The 27,932-nt window shown below is 39.4% G+C and overlaps 1 protein-coding gene across 5 annotated transcripts in view; it reads right to left on the bottom strand.

The window, feature by feature from the left end:
• FYB1 (FYN binding protein 1) overlaps positions 1-27,932 on the bottom strand; it is a 71,958-nt gene that overhangs the window by 31,436 nt on the left and 12,590 nt on the right. For 4 of the 5 annotated variants that reach the window (XR_015742386.1, XR_015742387.1, XR_015742389.1 and 1 more), the window contains exons 2-5: positions 20,594-21,719; positions 3,308-3,488; positions 2,305-2,354; positions 1,408-1,427 (exon numbers count right to left, since the gene is read on the bottom strand). Coding sequence is in view for 1 of the 5 variants with exons in the window: in XM_087927361.1 (XP_087783487.1) it covers positions 1,408-1,427; positions 2,305-2,354; positions 3,308-3,488; positions 20,594-21,719 (1,377 nt within the window). In the remaining 4 variants the exon portion in view is untranslated. Of the gene's footprint in view, positions 1-1,407; positions 1,428-2,304; positions 2,355-3,307; positions 3,489-20,593; positions 21,968-27,932 lie in introns of those variants that run through there. The other variant, XR_015742388.1, reaches the window with a different exon arrangement.

The following is a 27,932-nucleotide window of genomic DNA, read 5'->3' as shown; positions in this document are numbered from 1 at the left end:
TTTAGTTTTGATTGAAAATTAAGAATAGTGAAAATATATACACATATGCATATATGCACATATGCACATATGCACGCACACACACACACACACACACACACACACAGAGTATTTTTGGTATGTTCTAAACTTTAATTTTATATACCATTATATACCATTATATCAACCTATATATATATGCCCTGATGTGAGAGTCTTCATGGTGGCAAGAGAAGTGGGATGGAAAGGCATTCCTGTAGTCAATCTGTGGGAGGCTTCATCAGCTGCACCCTTCCATACTCAAATTGGACTGGGGATATTTACACACCTGACGAGGGCAACAGCTCTCCAGCTGTCATGGCAGGTTCAGCTAAAGAAGTGAATTCCCCCTTTTTTCCCCTCCCAAGGTAGAAGGGTGCCTCTTCAGCATCATCCATGGCAAGGGAAGTAGAGAAAAGGCCTCATATTCTCCCTTTAGTACGTCCTCAGTTTTCACAGACTGATCATTCTATGGCGGTGTCTCTCAACCTTGGCAAGGCTGGTTGGGAAATTCTGGGAATTGAATTGAATTAAACTTGTGAAGGTGGAGAAATACTGCTCTATGGGTTGGAAGAATGATAGCCAAAGGTTTGTATGTCTTTCATCAATTTCATCACTGAAGCACAAAAGGGTTGGGAGTCTAGTTAGCACTTCTTTAAGCTGTCATACTGTCAAGAAGAGCCAGGGAAATCAGGAGATTCAGACAGTCCAAATGAATATAAAGATTTATTGCAAGCTTAAGCTCTCTACAAGAATTTGAGCTACTAATGGTCAAGGGAAATTCACAGGAGTTAAGAATAGAAAGGAATTAAAGGTGGGATGGACTTAGATCTCTTGTGGGTTTGCAGGGACTCAAGATGCATTTGATCCTTCCCTTCAGTTCAACCTGGTCATCTTCTACACATACTTGTTGTCTGTCACAATGGCTAGCAGCATCTCAGTAAGTCTACAAAAACTAGTAAATTGAATTCATAAAGTGCATCCTTGATCATCTGTATAGTCTAATCCAGCATTTCGTTTCTAAGAATAGTCATCCTTAAAGTGGCTTCCTATAAAAATGTCTATAGTTTTCAAAGAATAAAAGGCAACGTATGGATACAATAAATAATCATTTTGCAGTGAGTAGAATTCTTTATAGAATTCTTTATTAGCCAAGTGTGATTGAACACACAAGGAATTTGTCTTGGTGCAAATGCTTTCAGTGTACATAAAAGAAAAGATACATTCGTCAAGAATCATAAGGTACAACACTTAATGATAGTCAAAGGGTACAATAAGCAATCAAATCATACTAGGAAACAGTCAATATAATGAGAGCTATTAGAGAAAATGACTACAAAGAAAACCCAAGGTTATATACATTTGTAGATTATGAAGAGCAACACTTACTTCATCTGCATTTCCAGTATCTAATGGATAAAAAGCCAAAAACAATTGCATTAAATTATTTTGCAGTCTAGCAATCAAAATACCAAGTCATGGGTAGCCCTTGTTAGCTAGTGGTGTATGGGGAGATTGTGGGAAGCAGGATGGGAAGGAAGGGAATCTGGGGGGGGGAGGGGGGAAGGCTTGTATAAAAGCAATGAGGTCATGCAAATTCTGTCTGTTTTACCCTACTTTGAGATGTTCCATGCATGGCCCAGAGAGATGGACTTGTGATACAATTCTATGACACCATTTTTAATTATACTTCTTATATTCTTTATATATGCCACAATAGTTCTATGCAGGCAGCAAGCTTCATCGAAATCAAATATTAGCTCATTATATAACATGAATGGTGCAATGGAGCATGACTTGTATTAATCCTTGTACTTAATCTGAAAATCCCCTTAATTTTTAATTACACTATTGTTTATCTTACTGAGACTCTGCATGCTTCAAAAATCATTTGGAAAATGTTATTTGGATCCTATCATAGTGGATTTAGACAATTTATATGCTATCCAGTCTGTTTCTGTTTCTGTTTATTCAATCTATATGAAAACAGACTTAGCTATGAGAGACCTTGAAGTAGAAGTTGGACCCTGTAGGTCCTTCTTCATTATCTCTAAATGAACAGGTCATATACAAGGAAACCAAGGAAACAGCACACATGTCAGGGCATTCTAAGATGGGAAAGTCAGTGAATTAAGATATCACATTTTTGTAATTGCATACGCAAACATTGAAGTTGGCTTATAGAGTATGATATTTGAGCCCAGAATCACAACTTATTTCTCATTTGTTATGGATCCCATACATTCTTCTCACTTGTTCTCTGTGCATGTCAATAGGTTTTCTTACCTTCTGAACCAAATCCAATATCATCATAATTTTCTTCATTTTCTTGGCCCCTACAAAACAAAAGGTGAATTTGTTAAGAAAGAGAAGAAAATCCATTGAAATATATTTTCTTTTTAAAATGAAAGTCCATTCTGTTTTATAGGAAACCCTTATTGGAAAAGGTTTAGCTAAGGTTTAGCTGCAGTCTGTTTTTAATCACACAATGTGGTTCTTTTTCTAGGAAGGGCTCTCATGTTTTTAACACTTGCACTTGCAGAAATTGAACAAAGACTATATTCCACATTATTTCCATGCTGGAAAAAAAAACTATTCCTAGTATAATTCTGCCTGCCATAATAGCCACACTAAAACAAGATCCACCCAGTCCTGAGCCCCATATTTTATGCATAAACAGGACAATTTGAAATCAGGAGATCATGAGTTTTAGTTGTGCCTTAGCATAAAAGCCAGCAGTGTGACTTTGGACCAGTGACATTCTGTCAGCCAACCCATCTCACAGGGTTGTTGTCATCAGAAAATAGGAGGAAAGCGCATTAGATATATTTGTCACTTTGAGATATTTACAACAATAATAAGGATGGTAAATCTATCCATTCATCTATCCATCCATCTATCTATCTATCCATCCATCCATCCATCTATCTATCTCCCCTAAAAATAGCCTTTTATTGTCACAAGATAATAGTTCATATACAATGTGATTCATCTGATATTGGCTTGGCATGTTGTGGCTTTATAAACCATTACTTATGGCTCAGCATGTTGGGTGAACCTAGTGAAGTATATCTTGCTTAAGAAATCTTTATGAAACAGCTATAACTTTTTGTTGTACATAGCTTATTGTAGCTGTTTATTGTAACTTCCTGTGATAAATACCAAAACTTATGGGCTTCAGTATGAGCGCATGGAGAAGATGTTTCAATGAAGAGAAGAGAAGAGATTCTTCTCACTTTTTAAGAAGAAAGAAAATATGGAAGAAGGACCATAATTCACAACTATGTACCTTAAATCAGGTCTGGATGGGATATTATCCCGTGGGGGGAGAACAGGAGTTTGTGTTGATGGACGAAAACCTGGAGGAGGGGGAGGAGGAGGTGGGGGTGACAATAAATCTGTAGACTGTCTGGCATGAATGGGTGGCGGAAGCGGGGGAGGCAAACCCACTGAATTGGATGAACTGGAACCTGGAACAGAAACAAGAGACACTTAATGTATATTAAATCATCATCAACATTCCTTCCCATATTGCTAGCTCTGCAGTCTGCATGGCACATATTTTTATCAAATCAGATACTGATTAATCCATTGTGCTTTTGCATAACTTCGGCTTTGGATAAACTGGCCATATTCTAATAATTACAGTTTGCCATGTGTATGTTCATGCATGCTTTCATTCTTTCCTGTACTCCAGAAAACAAAGAAACTGGAATGAATATATATATATATATATATATATATATATATATATATATATATATATATATATATATATACACACACACACACACACACACACACACACACACACACACATACATACATACATACGTTTTCTTAAGTTTTCGCGGGTACTTACATGTATGGTATTCAGCTTTGTTCGGGTATTTTCCCATGTCATTATAGACCACACGTGAAAGAAAATTAGTAATTTGGCCACACGGGAAAGAAAAACTGGACAACTTCCTCACATATCTTAACAACCTAACCCCAAAATACAATTCACCATGGAAACAGAAACCAACAACCAACTTCCCTTCCTGGATGTCCTAATTTACAAAAAACCCAATGGCTCCCTAGGACACACCATCTACCAGAAAAAAACACACACCAACCGCTACCTAAATACACAATCCCATCACCACCCTGCACAGATCAACTCCATAGCCAAGACCTTCATCTCCAGAACCAAACGCCTAGCTGACAAAGACCACCTGAGGACAGAACTACACACCCTCACTAATGTATTAATTTCCAACGGATTCCAAAGAAACACTATCACCAATCTAATCTGAAAAGAGATACCCCCAAAAAACCAAGACACAGAACAAGACAATAGTATCGCACTCCTCCGCTACATCAAAGGTATCACAGACAAAATCAGCAAAATTCTCCACAAACACAATATCAGGACAGCCTTCGACACTGACCAAAAAATAGCCATCATCCTAAGAAACTCCAAAGACAAGATCCAGCTAGAAAACTAAGGAGTTTATGAAATACCATGCAACAATTGCCCAGCCACATACATTGGATAAACCAACAGGAGAATAAATGCACACATTGCAGAACACAAAAACTCAGTCAGAAGAGAAGAAAATACTTCCTCCCTCTTCCAGCACCTTAAAGCCACAGGACATGAAATTAATTTCGAAGTAACCAAATTAATATCCAACAGTGAACACTCCAGCAAGAGAATAATGAGGGAAGCCATTGAGATAGAGAAACATCCCCATAACATGAATAGACGGGATGATACCTCCTGCCTACCAGACATCTGGAAGCTAGCCCTTACCAACAAATGAGTCCCAGCCACAAAAACCAACACCAGACCCAAAACAACATGGGACACCACCGCCAATCCCCCTCATCAGACCCAGGTCCAAGCCCATCCTATAAACAAAGGACAACCACCATCCAGAAAACAGAGCACGGCTGCTTTGCCAGCTGTCGCACCCCCGACCCCAAAACCAAACAAGCTGACATATGCCAAGAATACAGACCCAGACCCCAAACTCGAAGCCAGACTAAAACCCAGAATGCTACATCACAGCCACCCGCTCAGGACATAACATCAGAAAACCCAGGAAATTACACCACAAGAACTCAAGAAGTTGCAATACAGCAAATGACCCAGGATATCACAGCACAAGACCAAGGATACCATAGCAATAAATCTCACAAGGTCATCACACAACCCATTACCCAAGCCGTTACTACACAGGAGGCTAATGGAAAAGAGATCAAAACACAAACAACCCAGGGTATTACAACGCAGGACCCAGGATACCACAACAAAAGAACTCACAAGCCATCACACAACCCATTACCCAAGCCTTTAAAACACGAGAGGCTAATGGAAAAAAGATCAACCGGTTCTCCAAGCTGCTTAGAATGTTAACAACCAGTTCTAGCGAATAGGTACGAATTGGTAGAATCCCACCCCTAACTAGGGGTGACATGATAGCAGTGTTCCAATAACTAAGGAGCTGCCACAAAGAAGAGGGGGTTCAAGCTATTCTCCCAAACACCTGAAAGCAGAACAAAAATCAATAGATGGAAACTAATCAAAGAGAGAAGCAACCTAGAACTTAGGAGAAATTTCCTGAGATTTAGAACAATTAATCAGTGACTGGCCTCCAGAAGTGGCTAGATGCTCCATGCTTTTAAGAAGAGATTGAACAACCATTTGTCTGACATGGTATAGGGTTTCCTGACTGAGTACTTATGTATATGAAATTACTTTTTACAACATCAGAAAGACTGGTTTTCCAATCATAATATTTTTTTCCCACAAATTTTTATTTTCAAGAAACTATGAGTTGATGACAACCTGCTTTTAAATTTCATTATAGAAATGTGTGGCCAGTTCGGGGATCTATAGACTTGAGTGATCATAGATTTGAAGGGGCTGGATTGAAGCCAATTACTGGAATTGAGAATTTTTAAAAAAATGTAAATCTAGATTGCTCAGCCTGGAAGAAGGAAAGAAAGAAGCAGGCAAATTACAAATACACAAATGTTTGAATGAGTATTGTGAAATAATAAAAATGATAAGCTCACAGGAAGAAAAAAATCAACAGCATGTCTGCAGTTATAACTGAATATCTGGGATGCAAAATCATCAAAAAAGAAAAAAGCCAAACAGTACATGACCAAAATGAAAGATCAGGCTAGAACAGGGGTGCCAAACTCAAGGCCCGGAGCCCGCATCCATCCCACAGGGCGCTTAGATCTGGCCCACGGGATAGCCCTGGAAACAGAAAAGGACAGGCCCACAGTGCCTCTGCTATTGAAAATAGAGCTTGGTAGGGCTGTGTGTGGCTCTCCTGAGCCCCGTTTTTGCTGGCAGAGGGTTGCAGGAGGCCATTGCAGATGAAAATGGAGCTTGGGAGCTTGTTTGACAGAGTGCTTGGGCCACTACAGACACCCCTGACATGAGTGACATTGAGCTGGCCATGCCCATTCTGGCCACATCCATCCCAGCCCCTCAAGGTCAAACACAACCTCATGTGGCCCTCTATGAAATCAAGTTTGACACTCCTGGGCTAGAACATAAGATCAATGAGCTGAGATCAAATACAAGCAAATTAAAACAGATTAAAAAAATAACAAGAACAAAAAGATCAGAGAATAGTCGAGCAAGAAATAGCATCTAGTAACAAGAAAGATTAAGGAAGCACTAGAAATAGAAATGGTAAAGAAAAAGGTGAGGAAGATCAAGAATTGGTCTGTGAACATGAACTGCATGGTTTTTAGTTGAAACGTCTGACTGGTCTATAGCCACTCATTGCCAAACAGTTTAACATTCAACATTCTGTAAGGAGGTGAAACTGAAGATTGGTTAGTACCTGCCAAAATCTACCTCATAATGAAGGATACAGCAAAAGTGTCAGTATCAGGCAACTACAGGCTAATTACTGGCTTACCAACAGATTGCTAATTGGTAATTGATACAGTTCAATAGTATCTGGTATCTAGTTGAAAACAAACTTTGCACTTGAGCAGAAATGAAACTGCCCAAATAGTATAGGAACAATATGATTTTGGAAAATTGCAAGAGAAGGAAGACCAACTTGAAGGTAACTTGGGTTGATTCCAAGAAAGCATTTGATTCTCTGGCACATTATTACTATCCCTTCAAATAATTCCACAAATAATATCTCCTTACTCATCAGAGATACCATGGAACGTGAACAGAAACGTCCAAATGCCATCTTATTTGGTCTCGAAGACACCAATGAATCAGACAACATCACCAAAGTTCGTGATATCATAAGCAACTCAAATACAACAAACATATCTCCTGAAGATATCATTGAAATAATCAGAGATGGCCCTGGGTGCAAATACATGACGGCTCTGTGGCCCCAAGATTTTGTAGAGTTGTATGCAAAAATGAGTCCAGCAAACGCATATTCATTCATACAATAAATGCTATTGCAAAAACCAATCCCAACCACAAAAAAATTCGCTCAAGACCAGACTTATCCATACTGCAAAGAATCCGCTCCCGTGAACTCTGCGCAGAACTCAAAAACCATCTAGACAATGGAGAAAAGGACCTATGCATTGACTACTGAGCTGATTGCATCAAAAGAAAGTCACACAACCCACAACTCCTCATCCAACCCCACCCCATCCAATCCAACATCACTCAAAACTAGGCACGCACGCCCCTAACTACCTCTATTCCAACCACAACTAGACTTAAATGCCAGCTACTCAATGCAAGAAGCCTTGTAAATAAAATACCTGAATTTCTCCTCTTACTAAATACAGCTAAATTCAACATTATATTTGTCTGTGAAACATGGCTCACGCATCTCTCCCTGACTCCATCACCACAGTAAGAGACTATCATGTTTACCAATCAGATCGTGAAATCCGTAGAGGAGGTGGTGTTGCTATCTTCTATAAAAAGTCCCTATATCTAAAAAACATCCAAGTTACCCAGGAGCTTGCTATTCTTGAGACCATCGTCTGTGAACTGTCCTTAAATATCACATTTCAGTTCTTACTATGTTACAGTCTCCTGATTATGACATCGAACATGCAAACAAGCTAAATACACTACTAACATGGACAGCATCCTGTCCACATTCTTTTATCTTTCTTGGTGACTTCAATCTACCTCATATTAACTGGGCCCTTAACGAATGTACAACTGAACCCACACATGCAAACTTCTACAATGCAGTAACAAATCTGGGACTAGAACAACTAGTAACCAAAAACATTAGACTTAACAACTGCCTCGATCTCATCTTCTGCAACAGTTTGAATTCAATTTACGGAATACAAATTAAAGAACTCTTTTCCAACAGTGACCACAACATAATTGACTTTTGTCTCAACATACGTCCACACAAAAATCATCACAATGATGGAATCCCCAATTATAACTTCAAAAAAAGGCAACTATGATCTTATAAACAATGATCTCTCATTCCTTGATTTCTATTCTCTGGATGCAATACTGTAGGAGACATTACAACATATTTTTACTTGAAGTCAAAAGAGTCATCAAACTATATGTACCATTAACAACTCCCCAAACCAGAAAAAAACAAATTACCTATAACAATAAGGAAGCTTCAATCCAAAAAGAAATCACTTTGGTGGAAAAACAAATCTGGTTACGTTGCCAACTTCAAAAGCCGATACAAAAATGTATGCCACCAGATAAAAACTCAATGCACCAATTATCACATTAAACAAGAAGAAAACCTTCTTCGCACCAATTCCACCAACGCTTTCTACGATTTTGTAAACAACAAACTAAAAGACTCAAGGTCCATCTCACCCCTGAAGGGACCTAATGGTAAAGACTGCAATGATGACACTATTAAAGTCAACCTCTTTAACACATTCTTTGGCTCAGTATTTGTAAACAGCAATGGATCATGCCCAGTATTTTCTAGTCAAACCACAGACAACTACAACGATCTAATACATATCAATTTTACAGAAGACAATGTTGAAGAAGCACTACACAATCTAAAACCATCTCTATCTATTGGACCAGAAGGAATATGTGCCTACTTCTTAAAAAAGCTATCCACTGCCATAGCCGAACCTCTAAGCATAATCTTTGAAAAATCTTTCAGGACCAGCTCCTTGCCAAAACTATGGTCAAAAGCCACGGTCATCCCCATCTTCAAAAAGGAAGACCACAGCCTAGTTGAAAATTACAGACCAATCTCTTTATGCTGCATCACCTGTAAAGTCATGGAATCAATTATTAACCAATCCATCATCCTCCACTTAGAAACAAACAACTTACTCTCTAATAAACAATTTGGTTTCAGGAAAAAACTATCATGTAATCTGCAACTCTTATACTGCAAAACATATGGACTACACAACTCGATCAGGGCAAAGCAATAGACACAATCTACATAGACTTCTGCAAAGCCTTTGATTCAGTGGTACATGACCAACTACTCCTAAAACTAAAATCTTATGGTATCTCTGGACACCTGCATAACTGGATAGAAGCATTCCTGTCAAACAGACAAGAAATGGTCAAAATTGGGAGCATCCTATCAAATTCTGTACCTGTCAACAGTGGTGTCCCCCAAGGCAGTGTTCTAGGACCAATGCTCTTCATACTCTATATAAATGACCTCTGTGATCACATTAAGAGCAACTGCGTTCTCTTCACTAATGATGTAAAGCTATTCAACACCATAGACAATTCTGCTACCCTTCAAAAAGACCTTGACTATGTGTCAGAATGGTCAAACAAATGGCAACTTCAAATCTCTGTCCTATATATCTGAAAAAAAAATCAGAAAATCAAATATAGGCTGAATAGTCAAGACCTTGTTGATGATCCAAACTCTGTCAAGGATCTTGGAGTACTCATCTCAAATGACCTAAGTGCTAGAACCCACTGTAACTACATAGCCAAAAAGGCATTAAGAGTTGTTAACCTAATCTTACATAGCTTTTTCTCCAGAAATATTTCACAAGAAGAGTTCTCCACTCCTCTACTCGTTGCAGAATACCTTATGCCACCAGACTCAAAATTCTAGACCTAGAAAACCTAGAACTGTGCCGCCTTCGGTCTGATCTAAGCACAGTATATAAAAACATACATTGCAATGTCCTACCTGTCAATGAATACTTCAGCTTCAACCAAAGCAACAAAAGAGCAAACAATAGATACAAACTCATGGTTAATCGCAACAAACTTGATTGCGGGTAATACGACTTCAGCAACAGAGTGGTCAATGTCTGGAATACTCTACCTGACTTTAACCTTATACTGTCTACTATTGACCTCGCTCCTTTCCTAAGAGGTCTGTAGCGGGTGTGCATAAACACACCAATGTGCCTACTGTCCCCGTCCTATTGTTTCTTTTATTTTTATTTTTTATTTTTCTTATATGTATCCATGTATTCATAACTATGTTTTTACTTATGCCTATTGTTTTGTAAGCAATTGACAAAAATAAATAAATAAAAATATATAAAATAAAATAAATCATCACATGCCTAAAAATAACAGGAGTCAGTAGAAACATCAGCAGCTTCGGGCAAAGATCAATGGCCCAATGGAAGACACAGTTGTGGGTCAATGGTGATAGACTGGGAGAGATTAACATCAAGAGAAGAATCTTTCAAGGAGACTCACTCTCATATTCCTGTTTGTAATTCTAGTGATTCCTCTGTCAACAATGCTGAACAAGTCAGACCATGGCTATCAAAGACCAGGCTATCCTAATTCCTTTACATGGACAATCTGAAGCTGTATGGTAAAACACTACCTGAAATAGAATCTCTGTTCAACACTGTTTGTACATACATCTGAGTGTCAGATGTGAACAACCAAACCCACACAGGCAGATTCCAGGCTAACTACTAACTAACCACAGACTGGGGCAGCCTTCTCTTGGGAAGAAATAAATAAGACTCCAAGGAACTTGGGGAGGAGGTTAATCCTAGTCCTTTGATGGTTGTGCAGTGATTCCCAGTTAACTGTGTGCTTGAGCCCTCTTTCTGGCCAGTTTGGATGCTTTCCAATACCAAGCTATTTCAATGAATTTTGGACTGGACAAATATGCCACCTTCACCATAAACAGGGGAAATATAGTGCACTTTTAAGGAATCAAGATGTCCTATGGAAATAACATCAAAAGTCTCGGTGAAGATGATCACTATGAAGATGGGCATCCTTCAAGCTGACAATATCAATTAACTATAGTCAAGAAGATTAGATGTGACTACATCAGGAAAGTCAAAAAAATCTTAAAGTTCAAACTCAATGGAGTAAATACCATCAAGGCAATTAGCATCTGGACAATTCCAGTCATTAGATACACAATATTAAATTCTGTATCTGGAATAATTGACAGGACTCAAGCAAAACTAAAAGCCTTTGACAAGAAGATAAGAAAAATAATGACAATGAATCATGCCCTTCATCCACACAGCATTGTTGACAAACTCTATAAAGCAGGGAAAATAGATGGGCTGGAATGTTACAAGTACATTAGACAGTTGGAAAAGAAAAAAAAGGGCATTGGAAGTATATCTAAAGAACAGTGAAGAAGATGCAATGAAGCTAGTACACTCTGATGTCTTATGGAGTACTGGAGAAACCAAACTGGCCTATAAAAAAGACCAAATGAAGAACAGAAAAGAGACATAGCAAGGCAAAGTATTACATGGCCAGTACATAAAAAAGTAGCAGGCAAAGCAGATAACAATAAGCCCTAGCAATGACTAAGAGCAGGAAAATTGAAATAAGAGACAGAGAAGCCAATTCTGGCTGCATAAGACCATTATCTTAAGAACAGATGCATACAATGCCAAAACTGAGAAGACAGTAATAGGCAGCAAATGCTGCCTCTGCAAAAAAACTAAAGAAACAGTGGCTCACCTAGTTAGCTGCTGCAAGACTGCATAGACAGACTACAAACAACGACATGATAAAATAGCAAAGTGGATTGGAATATCTGCAAGATATTCTGGTACATTAGGGCTAGATTAGAGTTGTACAATGGTGCAGCTCAACAGAAGCAAAAGTCTCTCACACAAGACAGAAACAAATGTGACACCTTTAAACTAATCTTTTAAACTTTGGTCACTCACCTGGCCAAATAAAACATTTTAAACAATACACGTCAATGTGGAATATTAGGATCAGGACAATTAGAAAAAAAATCACTGAACTTAAGTGTGGCAGTGAAAGAGTTACAGGAAGTTAGGGATAAAAATTCGGTGTTGCCTCTCTTCCACTGTTGCCTTCCACAGGGCTATTCTTAGAACCAACAGATACCATTTTCAATATAGGTAGTCCTCAGGAGTGCGATTCTACCAGTTTGCACATATTCTCTAGAACTGGTTGTTAACATTCTAAGCAGTTCGGAGAACTGGTTGTTAGAAGAAATTACTGGCCTAATCCTGTAAGGAAGGCAGGAAGAAAATATTCTGGCGTTGCTTACAGAAACTGCCTCTCCGTTAACCCTTATTACATTCTTGGCAGGACTAGACTTCCTGTCTCTGGAACTTCTCTGGAGTTTTTTTTCCCCTCCTTTGCTGGTACTTTGCTTGCATGGAGTGACCATTCAAAGTTACAATGGCACTGAAAAAAGTGACTTATGACCATTTTTCACACTTACAACTGTTGCAGCATCCCCACAGTCACGAGAGGCCAGGTGAGGACATCTGTGCCTCGATGTAGGTGATGCTGCGTTGGCCACACCCAGCCAGTAACATACCACCAAACAAGCCACACCCATGGAACCGGTTGTTAAAAAATTTGAATCCCACCCCTGGTAGTCCTCCATATACAACCATTCATTTAGGTACTGTTCAAAGTTACAATGGCACTGAAAAGTGACTGATGGCCATTTTTCTTACTTATGACTGTTGTAGCATCCCCATGGTCACGTGATCAAAATTTGGATGGTTGGTTGATGGTTGCAGTGTCTTGGGATCATCTGAATCACATTTTGCAAACTTCTGACAAGCAAACTCAATGGGGAAGCCAATTTCACTTAACCACTGTGTTACTAACAGGTTGTTGAGGTTAGCTGGCAGCAGGTGTGGACAGCTGAGGAGAGTGAGGACTCAGATGAGGGGCCAGGACCATTAGGGGCCAGGACCAATCTCTGCTGCCTTCAGAGATTATGGGGGCTGGCAGCAGCGATGAGGAGGTTCCTGAGGAGCCTGTGCCAAGTGTGCGAAGACGCAGGGCTGCTCGCAGGAAAGATGACTTGGGAGTAAGGCTGCAAGGTAATGGCCCCTCCTTCAAGAAGATAAAAGCCAGCTGTGAATCGGACGTTCTTAGCAGGAAGCAAAGATGTTTTGAAACTCGAGCCTTGTGGACATTGCAGTATCTTAGTTGGTATTTGAAGACTCTTGTGTTATAAAATATTTCTAGGTAACCTTATCTGTTATTCTTGGCAGCCTCACACAGTTTTGGTGAGGCTTGTGCTTATCAAAGTTAATTAGTTTGCAGCAGCCTTTTAACAGGGGATTCGTAAGAATCATTGAAAGGTTTCAGTTCCCTTTGGTTCGTATTTGTTTTATTGGAAAAGGGTTTGGGTCAGAACACAGGTTGTTACTCACAACTGCAGCGATTCGCTTAACAACTGTGGCAAGAAAAGTCGTGGGGCAAAGTTCACTGTCTCATTTAGCAACATAAATTTTGCTCTCAATTGTGTTTGTAGGTCAAGGACGACCCATAGTGGCAATCCATGTAGCTCAGGGTTGAAATCCTGGGATCTTGGTGTTTGCCGAACTTGGGCTGCAAACGTTTCAAAATCAGGCTAGGTAACATTGTCAGTGCTTTGATCTAGGGAAATGGAGTTTGCTGGCTTTTTATGGGCGAAAGCTTGCCCCATTTTTCTTCTTGTAGTTTCTGTGCCTGTTTCTGCTCAATCCACTTGGTTTGGCTGGCTGTATTGTTTCAGTGTAGATTATTTCCCTTTATTGTGTTGGTTAATGTTTATCTCCCTATTGATTGCTGGGCATGTGATAAGGGAGAACGTGCCTCATGCTGTTTGTTTTTAACTTGAGTCTTTACTTTTTGGAACAGTTTGCAAACTATTCTCTCCCTCTTATATATATGTCTACTAGTGACTGATCCATCTTTAATAGTTTTGAATTTTGCTTGATCTAAAATGACTACATTTTACCATTTGAATTTGTGGTTATATTTGTGTTATTGTATTGCTAAGTTAAAGGATTTTCACCATAAATCCCGAGAGCCTGCTGGTATTCATGGGCACATGCTGCTAATCCTCTGCCTGTTTATGCTATTTAATAGCTTCCATTGTCCTTGCATTGTAAATTTTAAATGAATCCTCTTTGGCCTTCTTTAGCTGTTGGATCTTTGGGCTGGCTTAAGATGCTTTGGAAAGATTTTGTTTCTGTGGGCTACTGTAATATATTGTAGTTGAAGAAACTTGCTGCGGTTTGAGATAACTTTGACATATGGTTACCCAGCAGTTAATATGTAGATAAGCAAAAACCAAATGCAATTGACAGGAACAATCTAAGATAATATTATATAGCCAAACTAAGCCGAGTAGGCCAATCAGAAATAGGCACACAAACTAGAGACAAACCTGACTGAGACATAAGTTACACAAGGTAGCACAAATTGCCACACATAAAAAGGCAGCAAGCACACTCCCTTAACTTAAAGCATTAAAGGTGTCACTTCATTTGCAAGCATAAAGCCAAATTTGTCAAATACAAATTCCTAACAGGGACGATTTCCTCCTCCCCCTCACTTAAGACAGAGTATCAAAAGTGCAAGTGAAAGTATTTCTTCTGAATTCCAATTTTCAGCTCTAGTAAGCTCTAAGCATGTATAGGTATGTAGAGTGTGAGCTAAGGTCAACTTCTGTGCATTCTTCTAATTCTACCTCTGCCTCTACTTTTCCTAATTCTAACATTAGGAAAAGGGTTACAGATATTAGTGGCAAAATTTCATCCTTCTCTGAATCAGTTTGGTAGCTCACAGTTGGCCTTGAACTGCTTGGTGCTTGTGACAAGTAAAACCTTTGATCTTCTTTCCCGTCATTTTCAACCCCATTGAGACCTTCCCGTGATGAACGAATAACAAACTGTACCAAGCCTTTTCCCGGGGTGGGATTCCAACTGGATAACAACCAGTTCAGTGATCGTGTACTCCGTGCATGCTTTCCACATTTGAAAAAGCCCATATTTACCTTCAACCGCAGCCTCTGTGAATAAAACAGCTGAGCCATGGTAAATTGCTCTGCCGCGCGAATCAGCTGTGCTCTAAACAAAGCAAATAAAGCACAGGAAACAGCAGGGGTGAGTGGGCGGGCCCACATGCTCATTGCAGTGAACCAGTTCAGAGCCAGCTGATCATGGGAACAAGGGGTTCATCTGAACCGGTCTGAAACGGTAGAACCCCACATCTGCCTTTTCCCCTTCAGCACTCTTTCTTGGACTATGCCCTCAGATGCTTTGAACCACTCATGAACACTGTCTAAAAAGGCATTTTAGCCATGTTTTCCATCTTCAACGGCCACTGGAGCCATCTAAGTCCAAGTTAGCCATTTTAACTGCCAGGCATGGCTTCACTTTTCAAGCTTTCTCCTTTCCACTGTCCTCCTTGGGCTTCAAATCCTCCTCCTTTGTTACTTGACACCTGCTCTCTTTCTATATGAGGCCTATAGAAGGAACAGATCAGACATCCAGCCTTTGCTTATCAATGGAGATCGAGTGGAGCAAGTGGCCAGTTTTAAGTTTCTGGGTGTTACCCTAAAAGAGGACCTGACCTGGGGTGCTCACATTGCAGAGCTGGTCAAAAGGGCCCAGCAGATATTATACAACCCAAGATTTCTCAGGAAACAACAATTGAATGAGAAACTGCTGGTGATTTTCTACCACTGCACCATAGAGAGTGTCACATCCCCATGGCATGCTGGAGCTGTGACACCGAGCGTTTTGCTGCATCTGAGTATTCTACCATGGTAGGAAGCACCTGCTGGCTGACCAACACCAGGTCGGAATTGCCGATGGTGATGGACAACGAGCCCCGATGACCTCAGATGCTGAACTATCACAAGTTGCAGGCAACTATCGGCAGAGTGATGAACATGCTGACCATTCAAACAATGACCTCGGGTGGTGAATATACACTGGGAGGGCACAGGGAAGTTGGTGAAATATGGAAAGTGTGCTGTGGCGAGGAGATGGTAAAGGAGGGTGGATAATTAACAGAAGAATGCATGGTATCGAGAGGTACATAGTAACTGGAAATTAAGCAGTAGCGGTCATGGTGGATAAGCCCTTTACGTTATTATCTGGTGGATAAATACAGCTCTGGCTGCGAGGTGCTCCAGAGCTGACTTTACTATCATTTTTGATGCTTGTTGTTACCCGAACCCAGAACAATATATGGACGAATAAAGACTTTTCAACTTGCCTTGGAGCTTTATTTCCTTTTCTTTCTGGACTTCGGCTGAACAGCTGAGCGAGAGTATCTTAACTTACTGCACCTGTGTATGGTTTGCCAATTGCACGGTGACAGGTAGGACAGAACTCCAGAGGGTTAACGTCATTGTCATTGCATCATTGGTTGCCCTCTCCCCTCTTTGGAAGAGCTTTATAGCTCCCACTGACTTAAGAAAGTTCAAAACATTCTCAAAGATCCATCTCATTCTTGGCACCCTTTTTTTGAACTATTACCATCTGACAGACAGTACAGGATAATAAAAACAAGGACAAATAGATTGAAAAACAGCTTCTATCCTAGGGCAGTAACTCTACTGAATTCTACTGTATAGTGTAATATAATGCAATATCAGGGGTTTTCAATTCAACGTGAAGGATGTGTGTTTGTGTTTATTTTCATAGTCATAATATACACTGAAGATGGTATTTAATTTCATTGTATGAGGTTCAATGACAATAAACTAAATTAAATTAAACTTATGAGAACAATTTCCTTTCAGAATCTGATACCTCCTTTCAGCTCCTGATGAGCAAGAATATTTAACAAACATTTGACAAGTTGAGTGCTTTACAAGGTACTTGTTTCCACATCATGCTTTTCTTTTGTTTCTTTTAATATTTCCACATAGCTTCCATAACAAGAGTCACTTCCTACTTTATCACATTTGCCAATGATTGCCTTAAGCTAAGTTTCTTTTATCTTGGCTATGACAACATACAGAGTCCCATGACTTGCTGACAGTACATCACACCACCAGAGGTTTTTCTTTTGATCTGAATTACTGAGTGAGAAACAATGTATAGTGTGCAGCTGATACTCACTATAAGTGTATTTTTGAGTGTGCAAATATTTTAAATTATCCTATTCTTAGGCTCTTAGTTAGATCTTTTGAAAGAAAAAGCAAGGTCAAATTATCTGTTACCGAGTCCATTCATAATTCTAATGTGATCAACAGTAATGGAGCTGGAAGGGGAGATGTTTGAATAGTGCTGTTTTAAATATCCTGTAAGGGTGTCCAATTATCTTCAAGAATGAAGGCTCTCAACATTAATTTCAAATTAAACCAATACAATATCCAAAATGGCTGGCATTTCATAAGATCACTAAATATTTGTTAGATTTATTTCCAACTTTTCCTCCAGGAGGCAACTGATAAGGGATCTTATTTTATCCCACAACTCCCTATGGTAAGTTGGGCTGAGAGGTTAGTCAGTAAATTTCCATGGTCGACAATGGACTTGAATCTGGTTCTTTCCAGTTCAGGTCCAAACGTTTGAAATATTTGATGGTACATGATGGTAGCCTGAGAAAGTTGTCAACCTTTATGTATATGGGATAGGTGAATTTTCCTTTAATCTGCTTAACCTTTTAAGGCCCCTAAGGCAATAGCTAACATAACACGATTGTGGCAGTGAATTTCATATCTATCCATGTATCATGTATGAGTGGATTAAAATTTTCTAAATAGTGCAAAGATGAAGAACACCCATGCACAAATATATTTAATATGCAACCTGAGCAGATTAGGACATGGCTACACCTATTCAAATGTTGATCATATAAGAATTAGCCGATTATACATTGACTTGTAATTAGTATACTGTATTATTTTAACTCTGCTTTTAAACAACCTTTTTCAAGTAATAAGTTTTCCTTCAAAGTAAACTTCTTTGACAATTTTCTTTGCTGAAAAAATAAGATCTAAATCAAATAAATTTACTAAAAGTACAGGTAGTCCTAGACTTATAACAGTTCATTTAACAGTTCAAAGTTAGAAAGACACTGCAAAAGTGACTTATGGCCATTTTCACACTTACAACTGTTGCAGTATCAGTTGCATGCAATCAATATTCAGATGCTTGGCAACTGATTCATAATTATGAGGGTTGCAGTGTCCCAGATCATGTGATTACCTTTTGCAACCTTCTGATGAAGTCATTAGGGAAGCTAGTTTCACTTAACAACTGTGTTACTAATTGCAGTGATTCACTTAACAACTGTGGCAAGAAATGTTGTAAAATGGGGCAAAACTCACTTAACAAATGTCTCACTTAGCAACAAAAATGTTGGGCTCAATTGTGTTCATAAGCCAAGGACTATCTGTATTGTCAATCAATTGCAATCCAATTGAAAAGAATTTTAGCTAGCAGAAATGTTAAAAATTCAGGAGGAACAGAATAACAGAAAAGTAAAATGCCACCCAAATGGTATAAAAAGTATAGCTTTCATAAGAGGTTTCATAGCACCAGGATTAAATTAAATGTGAGCACAAAAATATGCTGTCACATTTTTATAATTATAAGTTTATGAATAGCAATGAGGAACAAGCTTTATTGCTCATACTATTTTCTTGCAGAGTATCTTGCAGAGGGTGTTTGAAAAAACTTTGTGTGGAGGTGACGTTAAGGCTCCTTCACCTCCATACAAAGTTTGCTCAAACACCATTCCAAGATGACACTCTGCAAGAAAATAGTATGAGCAATAAAATTTGCTCCTCGTTGCTATTTGTAAGCTTATAATTATAAAAATGTGACAGCATATTCTTGTGCTCACATCTAATTTAATTTAAGGCAGGTAGTAACAGTAGCAGCTCTTGCTATTTTCATAATTCCCTAAGATTGGAATGTAATAAACACATAGTTCTCATGCTACTTGGTTTAACTCTTGGTGGACTTCCAACTTGAGAAATTTTTTATAGCAAAACATAATAATAAAAAGCATAGCATAAACTAAAAGAAATAAAAGAACCAAGAAGGAAAAGATGAAGTTTGAATAAATATTTAGGAGATAGACAATTTTTGCGTAACTGAAGATCATGCTATATTAAAAGTGTGAAATCTACACAATAATTACATATTTTACAGCGATATAGTGTATATCATTTCATAGTGCATATAGTCATGTACTTTTTAGCATATAAACAAAAAAAATTATCCACAGGGAAAGGACAAAACTAAGACGATACCATGGGTGGGACTAATATAAGCAAAAAGTAAACTCTTCTTTCAAATCCTCCCCTCAGATCCTTTTCTTCCTGGAGAGTCCTGTCCGTAACTCTAAATTGTTTTGGTATCAAGAAAACAATTGTGATGTAACAGTTAAGATGTAGACTGGGAAAAACAAAATAGCCATTTTTCACTGGGTAACCTTAGGCCTGTTGCTCTCACACAAAGTGTAAATGTGAAGATAAAAAAGGTGGATTCTTCAACATGTTTACCTTAAGCTTGCAAAGGAAAGTGGGATAAACATATAATTTCCACCTGTCAGTCAAAAGTAGGGATTCCAGAAATCATGCATTTTATAAGTCTAAAACTCCAAATTAGGAAAAAAGCAGATCCAGAAAAATGTATCTCTTTCTCTGAGATGCTAAGAAACCCCAATGGGATAATCGTATCTCTTCTTACAACTTGTTTCTATTGTTTTTTTTTACAACACCATGGACCATAGCCTATGTTTTTTCCCCACACCCCTAAAATAGATAACAGATAATCAGAGTTGGAAGGGACCTTGTAGGTCACCTAGTCCAACCCCCCGCACAGTGAGCATGATACTGCATCTTCTCTTGGTATAAAATTGATCCCTTTTCTACCTGTGTTTGATATTAGAGATTACTCGATACATATGGAATATTACTGTTGAAGCAGCAAATCAGTACAACAATGTTGTGACATCCACAAAGTGTGGGATGGGGGAAGAGAAGGAAATGCTTAGCAATTTCATGGTTGTGGTCATGTTGTTCTTACTCCAAGTTACCTTCATTAGATCACTTTGTTATGAAACAGAGCTCAACAAGCAAGAAAAGCAGAGGGATTTTCATGGGGAGGAAAGATAAACAAAGGAGGGACTTGAGAGAAGAAAATGGCTGTTGAGAAACATTAAGTACTGTAAATCTTCTTGGACCTTCTCAAAACTCTGTCATGCAACTCTGTCATGCAACTAATAGCAAATAATAATCACCCCAGCCACCTGCCTTCAAATATTTAAGGCTGCAAATCCTGAAGATGTACAATTCACATTTAAATAGAATAATCATAGAATAACCAGATCACAGATAATCTTTAAGCACAGAAAAGCTTTTGCCAATCATAAAATCAACCATAAATCCAGACAACTACTCACCTTCCCCATGACTTTTCCTGAATTTTTGCAGGTCAACTGTTGGAGGCCTGTTAGGCTTTTGTGGGGCTGGTCCCAATATCATTGTTGAAGGTAGTGTTTTTCGTCTGGGCAAATTTTTGTCTTTGTCTTTCTCTTCTTTTCCAGTATTATTGGCCCAAGGTCCCGTCGTAACTGTTCGAGATGAATTGGCCAGTATAGCACCAATGGCACCAGAAGCAGATCCAGACTCCTCTTGTTTGTTTTGTAGGAAAATATTCTTGATGGGTTTTGGTTTTGCCTCTTCATTCTGCTGCCCAACAGGTTTAGGGGGGATTTGAGGCAGGTTGTTCTGGTGGCTGACATGTTTCAAAGGTGGGAAAGGGTTGATGGGGTTAGTTTCATTTCTACTCTTGTCCTGTGGATCTTTGAGGGGTTGGATGGAACCAGCTTTCGACTTGAGGCCGCTGGAATTTGGTGACACCTGATTGAAACAAGCACTTTTGTTGGAAACATCTTCACTGTGGGTGAAACCCTGACTTGGTTTGTGCTTAACAGGTGGCTTTGGAAAAGGAGGCTTGGAGTTGTTTTCCTGTGCAGCACTGTTGAATTTTTCTTTAACTCCAGCGACCGTGGGAAACACAGGCTTTGCTTCACTTCCTTGGGGTTCAGGTTTGAACCATCTCTGATCTAAAGGCTTTATTTCACTCTTCTGAGGAGGAGAACCAGGTAGCTTCTTCTCAGGAATCTTTGGGAACACTGGCTTAGTTTCTTCTCTTAATCCTTCAGAAATCTTGGGAACCAAAGGCTTTGGATAGGTAGTTTTTTCATTAGCTTCTCGGCTAGCAGCCTCGGCTAGCATCTTCACTTTGCTGGCCACAGGGCTGCTTTGCAAAGGTGGCCCTTTAAAATCCTTTCCAGATGCATCATGAAGAGGTTTTGTGCTCGGAGGTGATTTAAGCGATGTAGGCTTGTACAAACTGTTGGGTTTGGAAGACAGACCAGCATTTTCAAGCTGGGCGAACTTCTCAAAGGCTGCTTTTTTAGCCAAAGTAGGGTGGCCCCCACTTCTGACCTGATGGCAATGAACATCCTCAGCTGCGTTGTTATTAAACTTCGCCATGATGGACTTCACATTTGCCTTGCCATCCTGCAAAGTAGAAAGAAAGCAGTCAGGAAGGTTCTTTTGCAGCCGCGTTCACCAACGCTGCAGCTAATTTGAAGGCTTTCCTGGTTTGAGGCTTCTGATCTCCGGTTAGAGATAACTCAGTGTTTAGCTTCCTGTATGGCTAACAGCGTTCAACTTTTTGCTACACACTTGTGGTGGTTAAAGGATTTCAAGACGTTGCAGACAAGTGTTGCTTTGCTGACTAGATCTTTCCTTGCCTTGCCTACTATAATGTCTCTCTCTTCCTGTTATATTTGCGGAACATGCTATTGATAGTTAAATTCTGAAACATATACACCACTGTTTAGACTAAAGCCAAGACATCTGATATATTTTCCCAAGACTTGCACCATTTAGTAAGAGAAGAATAAACTAAATCTTAGGCCTGCTTTGACAAAAATGTAAAGTCCCCCCTCCCCCCAAAAAAGCTCCAAAATTTCAGGTATAACCTTCCAAGGAGGAAGCAGAAGGAAGGCATCCTCAGTTGTTCCTTTAATTTAAAATAAATACTATACACAATAGCAAATTGGTTCTTTTTTCATGCCTGAATGGCCCTTTCAACCATGGAATTGCTAATGGTAGGAATCCAATATATTAGCATGACCTAAACATGTCAGAAAAAGCAATGAAGACATGGCTGGTGCAGTTTTCTGGTGGCTCAAAGACACATATAGTACGATGGCTGACATAAAATGTCCACATGCACATTTTGTAGCCTTTTCTCCTGAAACATTTTGCCCAACAGTATATAGAAAGTATAATATACAATAAATGGGAAGTTGGACTAAAATTAAAACCTCCCCAAAGAGAACTGCCATTGGAGTTGTCATTGCCTTTGTCATTAGAGCTAGGGGGATTGGACTGCCTTTGTCACTGGAGCTAAGGGGATTGGACTTTGAGCTACTTGATGCCTGGGATGACTTTGAAGTCTTTTATCTTTCTTCCTTTGTCTTATGACTGAGAGTATCCATGTTTCTTTACACCGGGAATTGAGAGACAGTTTAGTGTAGTAGTGGCTAAGGCAGGGGTATCAAACTCAATTTCATTGAGGGCCGCATCAGGGTTGTGTTTGACTTTGGGGGCCAGGGTGAGCGTGGCTAGGGTGGGTGTGGCCAACTTGATGTCACTCGTGTTGGGGGCACCTGTGGTGGACCGAGCACTCTGCCAGCGAAAAAGGATTCCCAAGCTCCATTTTTGGCTGGGATGGCCTCCTGCAACCCTCTGCCAGCGAAAATGGAGCTCAGTAGGGATGGCCTGGCCTGGCTTTTGCAAGCTCGGTTTTTGCTGACAGAGACACCAGAGGCCAGTCCTTTGCTGTTTCCAGCGTGGCCCATCTTGAGTTTGACCTGGACTAAGGCATCAGGCTAGAAATCAGGAGAGTATAGTCCCAAAGTCATTTGGGTGACACGAGACCAGATATTTTCTCTCAGCCCTAGGAAAGAAGCAATGGCAAACCATTTCTGAAAAAAAATTGCCAAAAGAACTGCAGGGACCTGTCCAGGTAGTCTCCAAAAATCAGATATAGTTGAACAGAAGGAAAAAAAAAAGGGGGGGGGGTTTGATAGGAAATAAAGGAGAAGTGACCACCTTTCAAAATTTACAGAATTTCTACATAAAAAGAAACATTAATGAAGATAGGACTCAGCATTCTACTGTTACATTGCACCCTTTTCTATATTTTTGGATACAGCATTTGCTTCCTGGATAACTCTTAAAATAATATAATTTACAACAACGTGCCATGTTGCAAATGGTTTGTTAAAGCAGAATTCACAAAAATCCCGTAACACAATATAAAGGAGTCTTGGGGATCTGGCTAGAACTATTGGAATATTTACAAAATGTATAATACTGCCCAACTCATAACAACTCTACAGGTTACAGATTCCTAATCTCCGCTCTAAGACCTAAACCTCATGGCTGACTGAAAAATAATATGCCATATACCTTTAAAAGTGCAGGTTGTTCTCCAGAGAGTTTCCATTTCCTTTACTACTGTCTCCTCCCCTACAATACCACATTTTTTTTTTTTGCTGATGTAGTGGAGTTAGGTTTGAAATATCTTGCACTTGCATGCTTACTCCACATTTCAGTAAGTCGTTTGTGGTATAGTAAAAACCTCTAAAGTTGAACTGCTTCAGAAAATGAGCTATAATCAAAAGTCTTCCTCAGTACTCCTCTGCAGGAACTATCTAAATGTAAATACGAGCTCTGATTGTAGGGGCATTCCAGAAAGTTGAGCAAAGAGCTGCAGTATAAGATCTGAAGAGGATAGATCTGGATTTTTCCCCCTTTGAGGAAGTGTAATCTAAAATGATAATGGAGACAAGACTTTTGATTGCAGTCCTCCCATGGAAAGCATTGCATCCAAGATTAGGCTGTTGGGGTTGTTGTTTTGTGGGGGAAGGCCAACTATTGTGGCTATTCAAGAGGCCATAGAAGCAGATTGTCTAGATTTCCCATTTGAGAATTGATTTTATGTGTTGCTATTCCTCTTGGCATAGTCTATTACAGAGGTCTCTAAACTTGGCAACTTTAAGACTTGTGGAGTTCAACTCCCAGAATTCTCCAGCCAGCATTAGTCTTAAAGTTGCTAAGTTTGGGCACTCCTGGTCTATTGCAATGATTTTCCTTTTTTGTAATTGCTTTTGTTGTTCCTATGAATTAATCTTACCCTACAAGGGCATGCGGGCCACTCAGAATTTCATATGTAAGTCCTAATAGCAAATCAACCAACCCAGCAAAGAAATAGGATTCTTCATCTCAAAGGTTCACACCTTTGAGTCCTCAGCTTATGACCATAATTGAGATCAGAATATCCATTGCTGTTAAGTGAATCATGCCCAATTTTATCATTTGCCACGATTGTAAAGCAAATCACTGCAGTTAAGTGAATCATGTGGTTGTTATGCAAAGTCAGTTTTCTCCATTGACTTTGCTTGTTGGAAACCAGCTGGGAAGGTTGCAAATGGCAATTACATGACACCAGAATGCTGCAACCATCTTAAATTCCCAGTTCTCAAGTGCCTGAATTCTGATCACAAGGCAATGGGGATACTGCAACAATTGTAAGTGAGAGGACCAGTTGTAAGTTACTTTTTTTAATGCCATTGTAACTTCAAATGGTCACTAAATGAATGGTTGTAATTCAAGGACTACCTGTATAAGATAGTTCTAGTAGTGTACTCAATGATCGGGACAAAGTCAGTGGTGCACCATCAGGCTTCTGCAGTGGCGGGATTCAATTTTTTTTACCACCGGTTCTGTGGGCGTGGCAAGGGAAGGATACTGTAAAATCTCCAGTCAGAGGTGGCATTTGCTGGTTCTCCAAACTACTCAAAAGTTTTGCTACCAGTTCTCCAGACAGATCCTGCTGAATATCATCTCTGGGCTCATGGCTTTCTCTAGTATATATAATAGCCCATAACTCTTCTATGTAATACATTTGGTTTCCTGGAGTTATTGCAAAATCCATCTGGTTTAACCTTAGAGAAAACAACTAAAGAATATTTGTAGCTCAAGGTTGAAATGAGGCGCTCTCTGAGCTTGCTTGTTTTCTTGCAGACTTTTCATTACCCTAACTAGGTAACATAATCAACGCTAGTAAGGAGTGCTGTTTGCTGTCAGTTTATCTTCTGGTGGGGATGGTTTCAGAGATTCTTTGTTTGGGCTGTTTACTGATAGTCCTTTGGCAGTTTCTTGATTGGGGTATTGCTTACTTGATTGTTGGTCTGAAGTTAACCTTGGAGTTAATCTATGTTGATCTGGGTGCTGATTACTATTGGAGAGAGTCTTTTTCTCTTTGGGGCTGGTTGATTGTCTCTTTTGCATAGTCTGTAGATGTTGTTAATGCCTAAGTGTCTATAGATGGCTGATTTGTCAGAATTCTGGAAATTCCGTGGAATTTTTGGACTTGGCCTGGTCTAGGATTGTCACATTTTCCCCAATTGAAACTATAGTTAAATCTGTCTACATGTTGTGAAATTACAAGAACGTTCATCATTGTCTTCTGACTGCTTATTGGTGTTAAGGGATGCATTCTGCTGCTAGTGTTCTGCCTGTCCTACATAATGGTTGTTGCAGTTCTTACATTTTATGTGGTAAATGACTCCTGTTTCTTTTTATTTCTGAGGTTGCTGGGTCTTTTGGTTTGCTTAGGATGTTCTGAAGGGCTTTAGTTGGCTGGTGTGCTGTGCCGATTCCATGTGGTTGCAGTAGTCTGTTGGTGGTTTCTGAGATATTCCTGATGTACGACAGTGTAATTCTTTTTAGGGTTTGTGTTCATTATGCTGCATTGGGTTGAACTGTCAGGGACTTTTTGATAACGTTGCTTGGGTATCCATTTTGTTGGAATGTGTTGTATAGACAGGGGTGGGCTTCAAAAATTTTAGCAATGGGTTCTCTTATGTTGCTCAGTGATAAATTTGTTAAGTGAGTTTTGCCTCTTTTTATGATTGTTCTTGCCACCTTTCTTAAATGAATCACTGCTGCTGTTAAATTAGTAACATGGTCATTAAGTGAATCTGGCTTCCCCATTGTCTTTATTTGTCAGAAGGTCACAAAAGTTCGTCACATGATCCCTGTACCAGAGGTGGCATTCAGCAGGTTCTAACCAGTTCTGGAGGTCCACTAGCGGAAATTTTGATTAGTTCAGTAAACTGGTAAATCCCACCTCTGACTGGAGATTTTACAGTATCCTTCCCCTGCCATGCCCACCAAGCCATCCCACCAAGCCACACCATGCCTACCAAGCCACGCCCACAGAACTGGTAATAAAAAAAATTGAATCCCGCCACTGCCCTGGACATTACAACTGTCATAAATATGATCCAGTTGTCAGGCATCCAAATGTAAATCATGTGACCGTGGGGAGGCTGCAACGGTCATAAGTTTGAAAACTAGTCAGGACTATCTGTGCATACGACTATGAAGAACAAACCTTCAGAGAAGGCATCTTGCTTATTTTAATCTTTAAGCAACCCAGAGTCATCTGTATGAGATGGGCAGCTGTATATAGTAAATCAAATAGATAAGGCACAAATACTTGATGCAAATCAAATCAATCAATCAGGCACACAAACCGCACATATAAATCAAATAAACGAGGCGCACAAAGTTGGCACATACCTTCCAACTAGCTGTTAATGACTGCTTGGTGTAGAGCTGGCTAGCTGCAATTACCAGGCATATGTATGCAGTGGAGTTATCAGAGAAAAGAGGGGAGGAGTGGCCTGAATTGATATCTGTAACTGCTGGCTTGGCAATGCTAGAAGGCTCAGGAGAGTTTGGAGATTGGATGGTTGCAAAACTTTTGAGAGGACTGATAGTCTCTGAGACCAATGAGATATTTAATTACCAACCTCAGAACTGTACAAGGTTTTACTGGCAAGAAGAGTTTAAGCACTGACACTGCAAAAGTTTTGTCTTCTTGCTCCACTAGGCTAAAAATGAAACCCAGGAGAGAAACTTCTCCATGTTTTCCACAGAAGATTTATCAACTGACATAAAAATGAAATGTATATCTTGACATCTCTATAGCCTATTGTGGAAATCCTGATTGTTAGTATCTTCAGGTCAGTTTTTGATACCTGGTTGATTGGCATTTACTTCTGGTTTTTTTGGGGAAAAAAATGCCCATAGCAAACAATGGGTTTGTTTAAAGACCGTGGCATGGTTCAACAACCATAGATTCACGTAATAACCATAATGACTCACCTAATGAGCATTGGAAAAAAGTCATAAAATCAGTTTGGTCACATGATGATTTGCTTTACAAACGTTACCACTTATCGATAGACAGGCTCCATTATGGCTATAAGTTGAGGATTAACTGCACATTCGGGGATAGGCCCATGGCCAGAACGTCAGGGTAAAAAGAAACTATGATATGTTAGAGATGAACATTTCTGATCTGGACAGATTGGTATAGCCTGGTCTTACTTCAGAATAGAATAGAATAGAATAGAATAGAATAGAATAGAATAGAATAGAATAGAATAGAATAGAATACTTTATTGGCCAAGTGTGATTGGACACACAAGGAATTTGTCTTGGTGCATATGCTCTTCAGCATCAAGGAGATAAAAGCAAATTAAGAGATAAATTGCTTTTATCCCTTAAAATAACATGGTTGGAAGACTCTGATTTAAGCAGCTGGGTTTAGCCTAAATAAAGATGTGTTTTCACAACCTGAAA

The sequence above is a fragment of the Pseudonaja textilis genome, chromosome 2 (genome assembly GCF_049901715.1).
Source record: "Pseudonaja textilis isolate UNSWEBS1 chromosome 2, rPseTex1.2, whole genome shotgun sequence".
Classification (NCBI taxonomy): domain Eukaryota; kingdom Metazoa; phylum Chordata; class Lepidosauria; order Squamata; family Elapidae; genus Pseudonaja; species Pseudonaja textilis.
The sequence above is the reverse complement of the archived record's forward strand: the minus strand, read 5'-3'. Positions and strand labels throughout refer to the sequence as shown.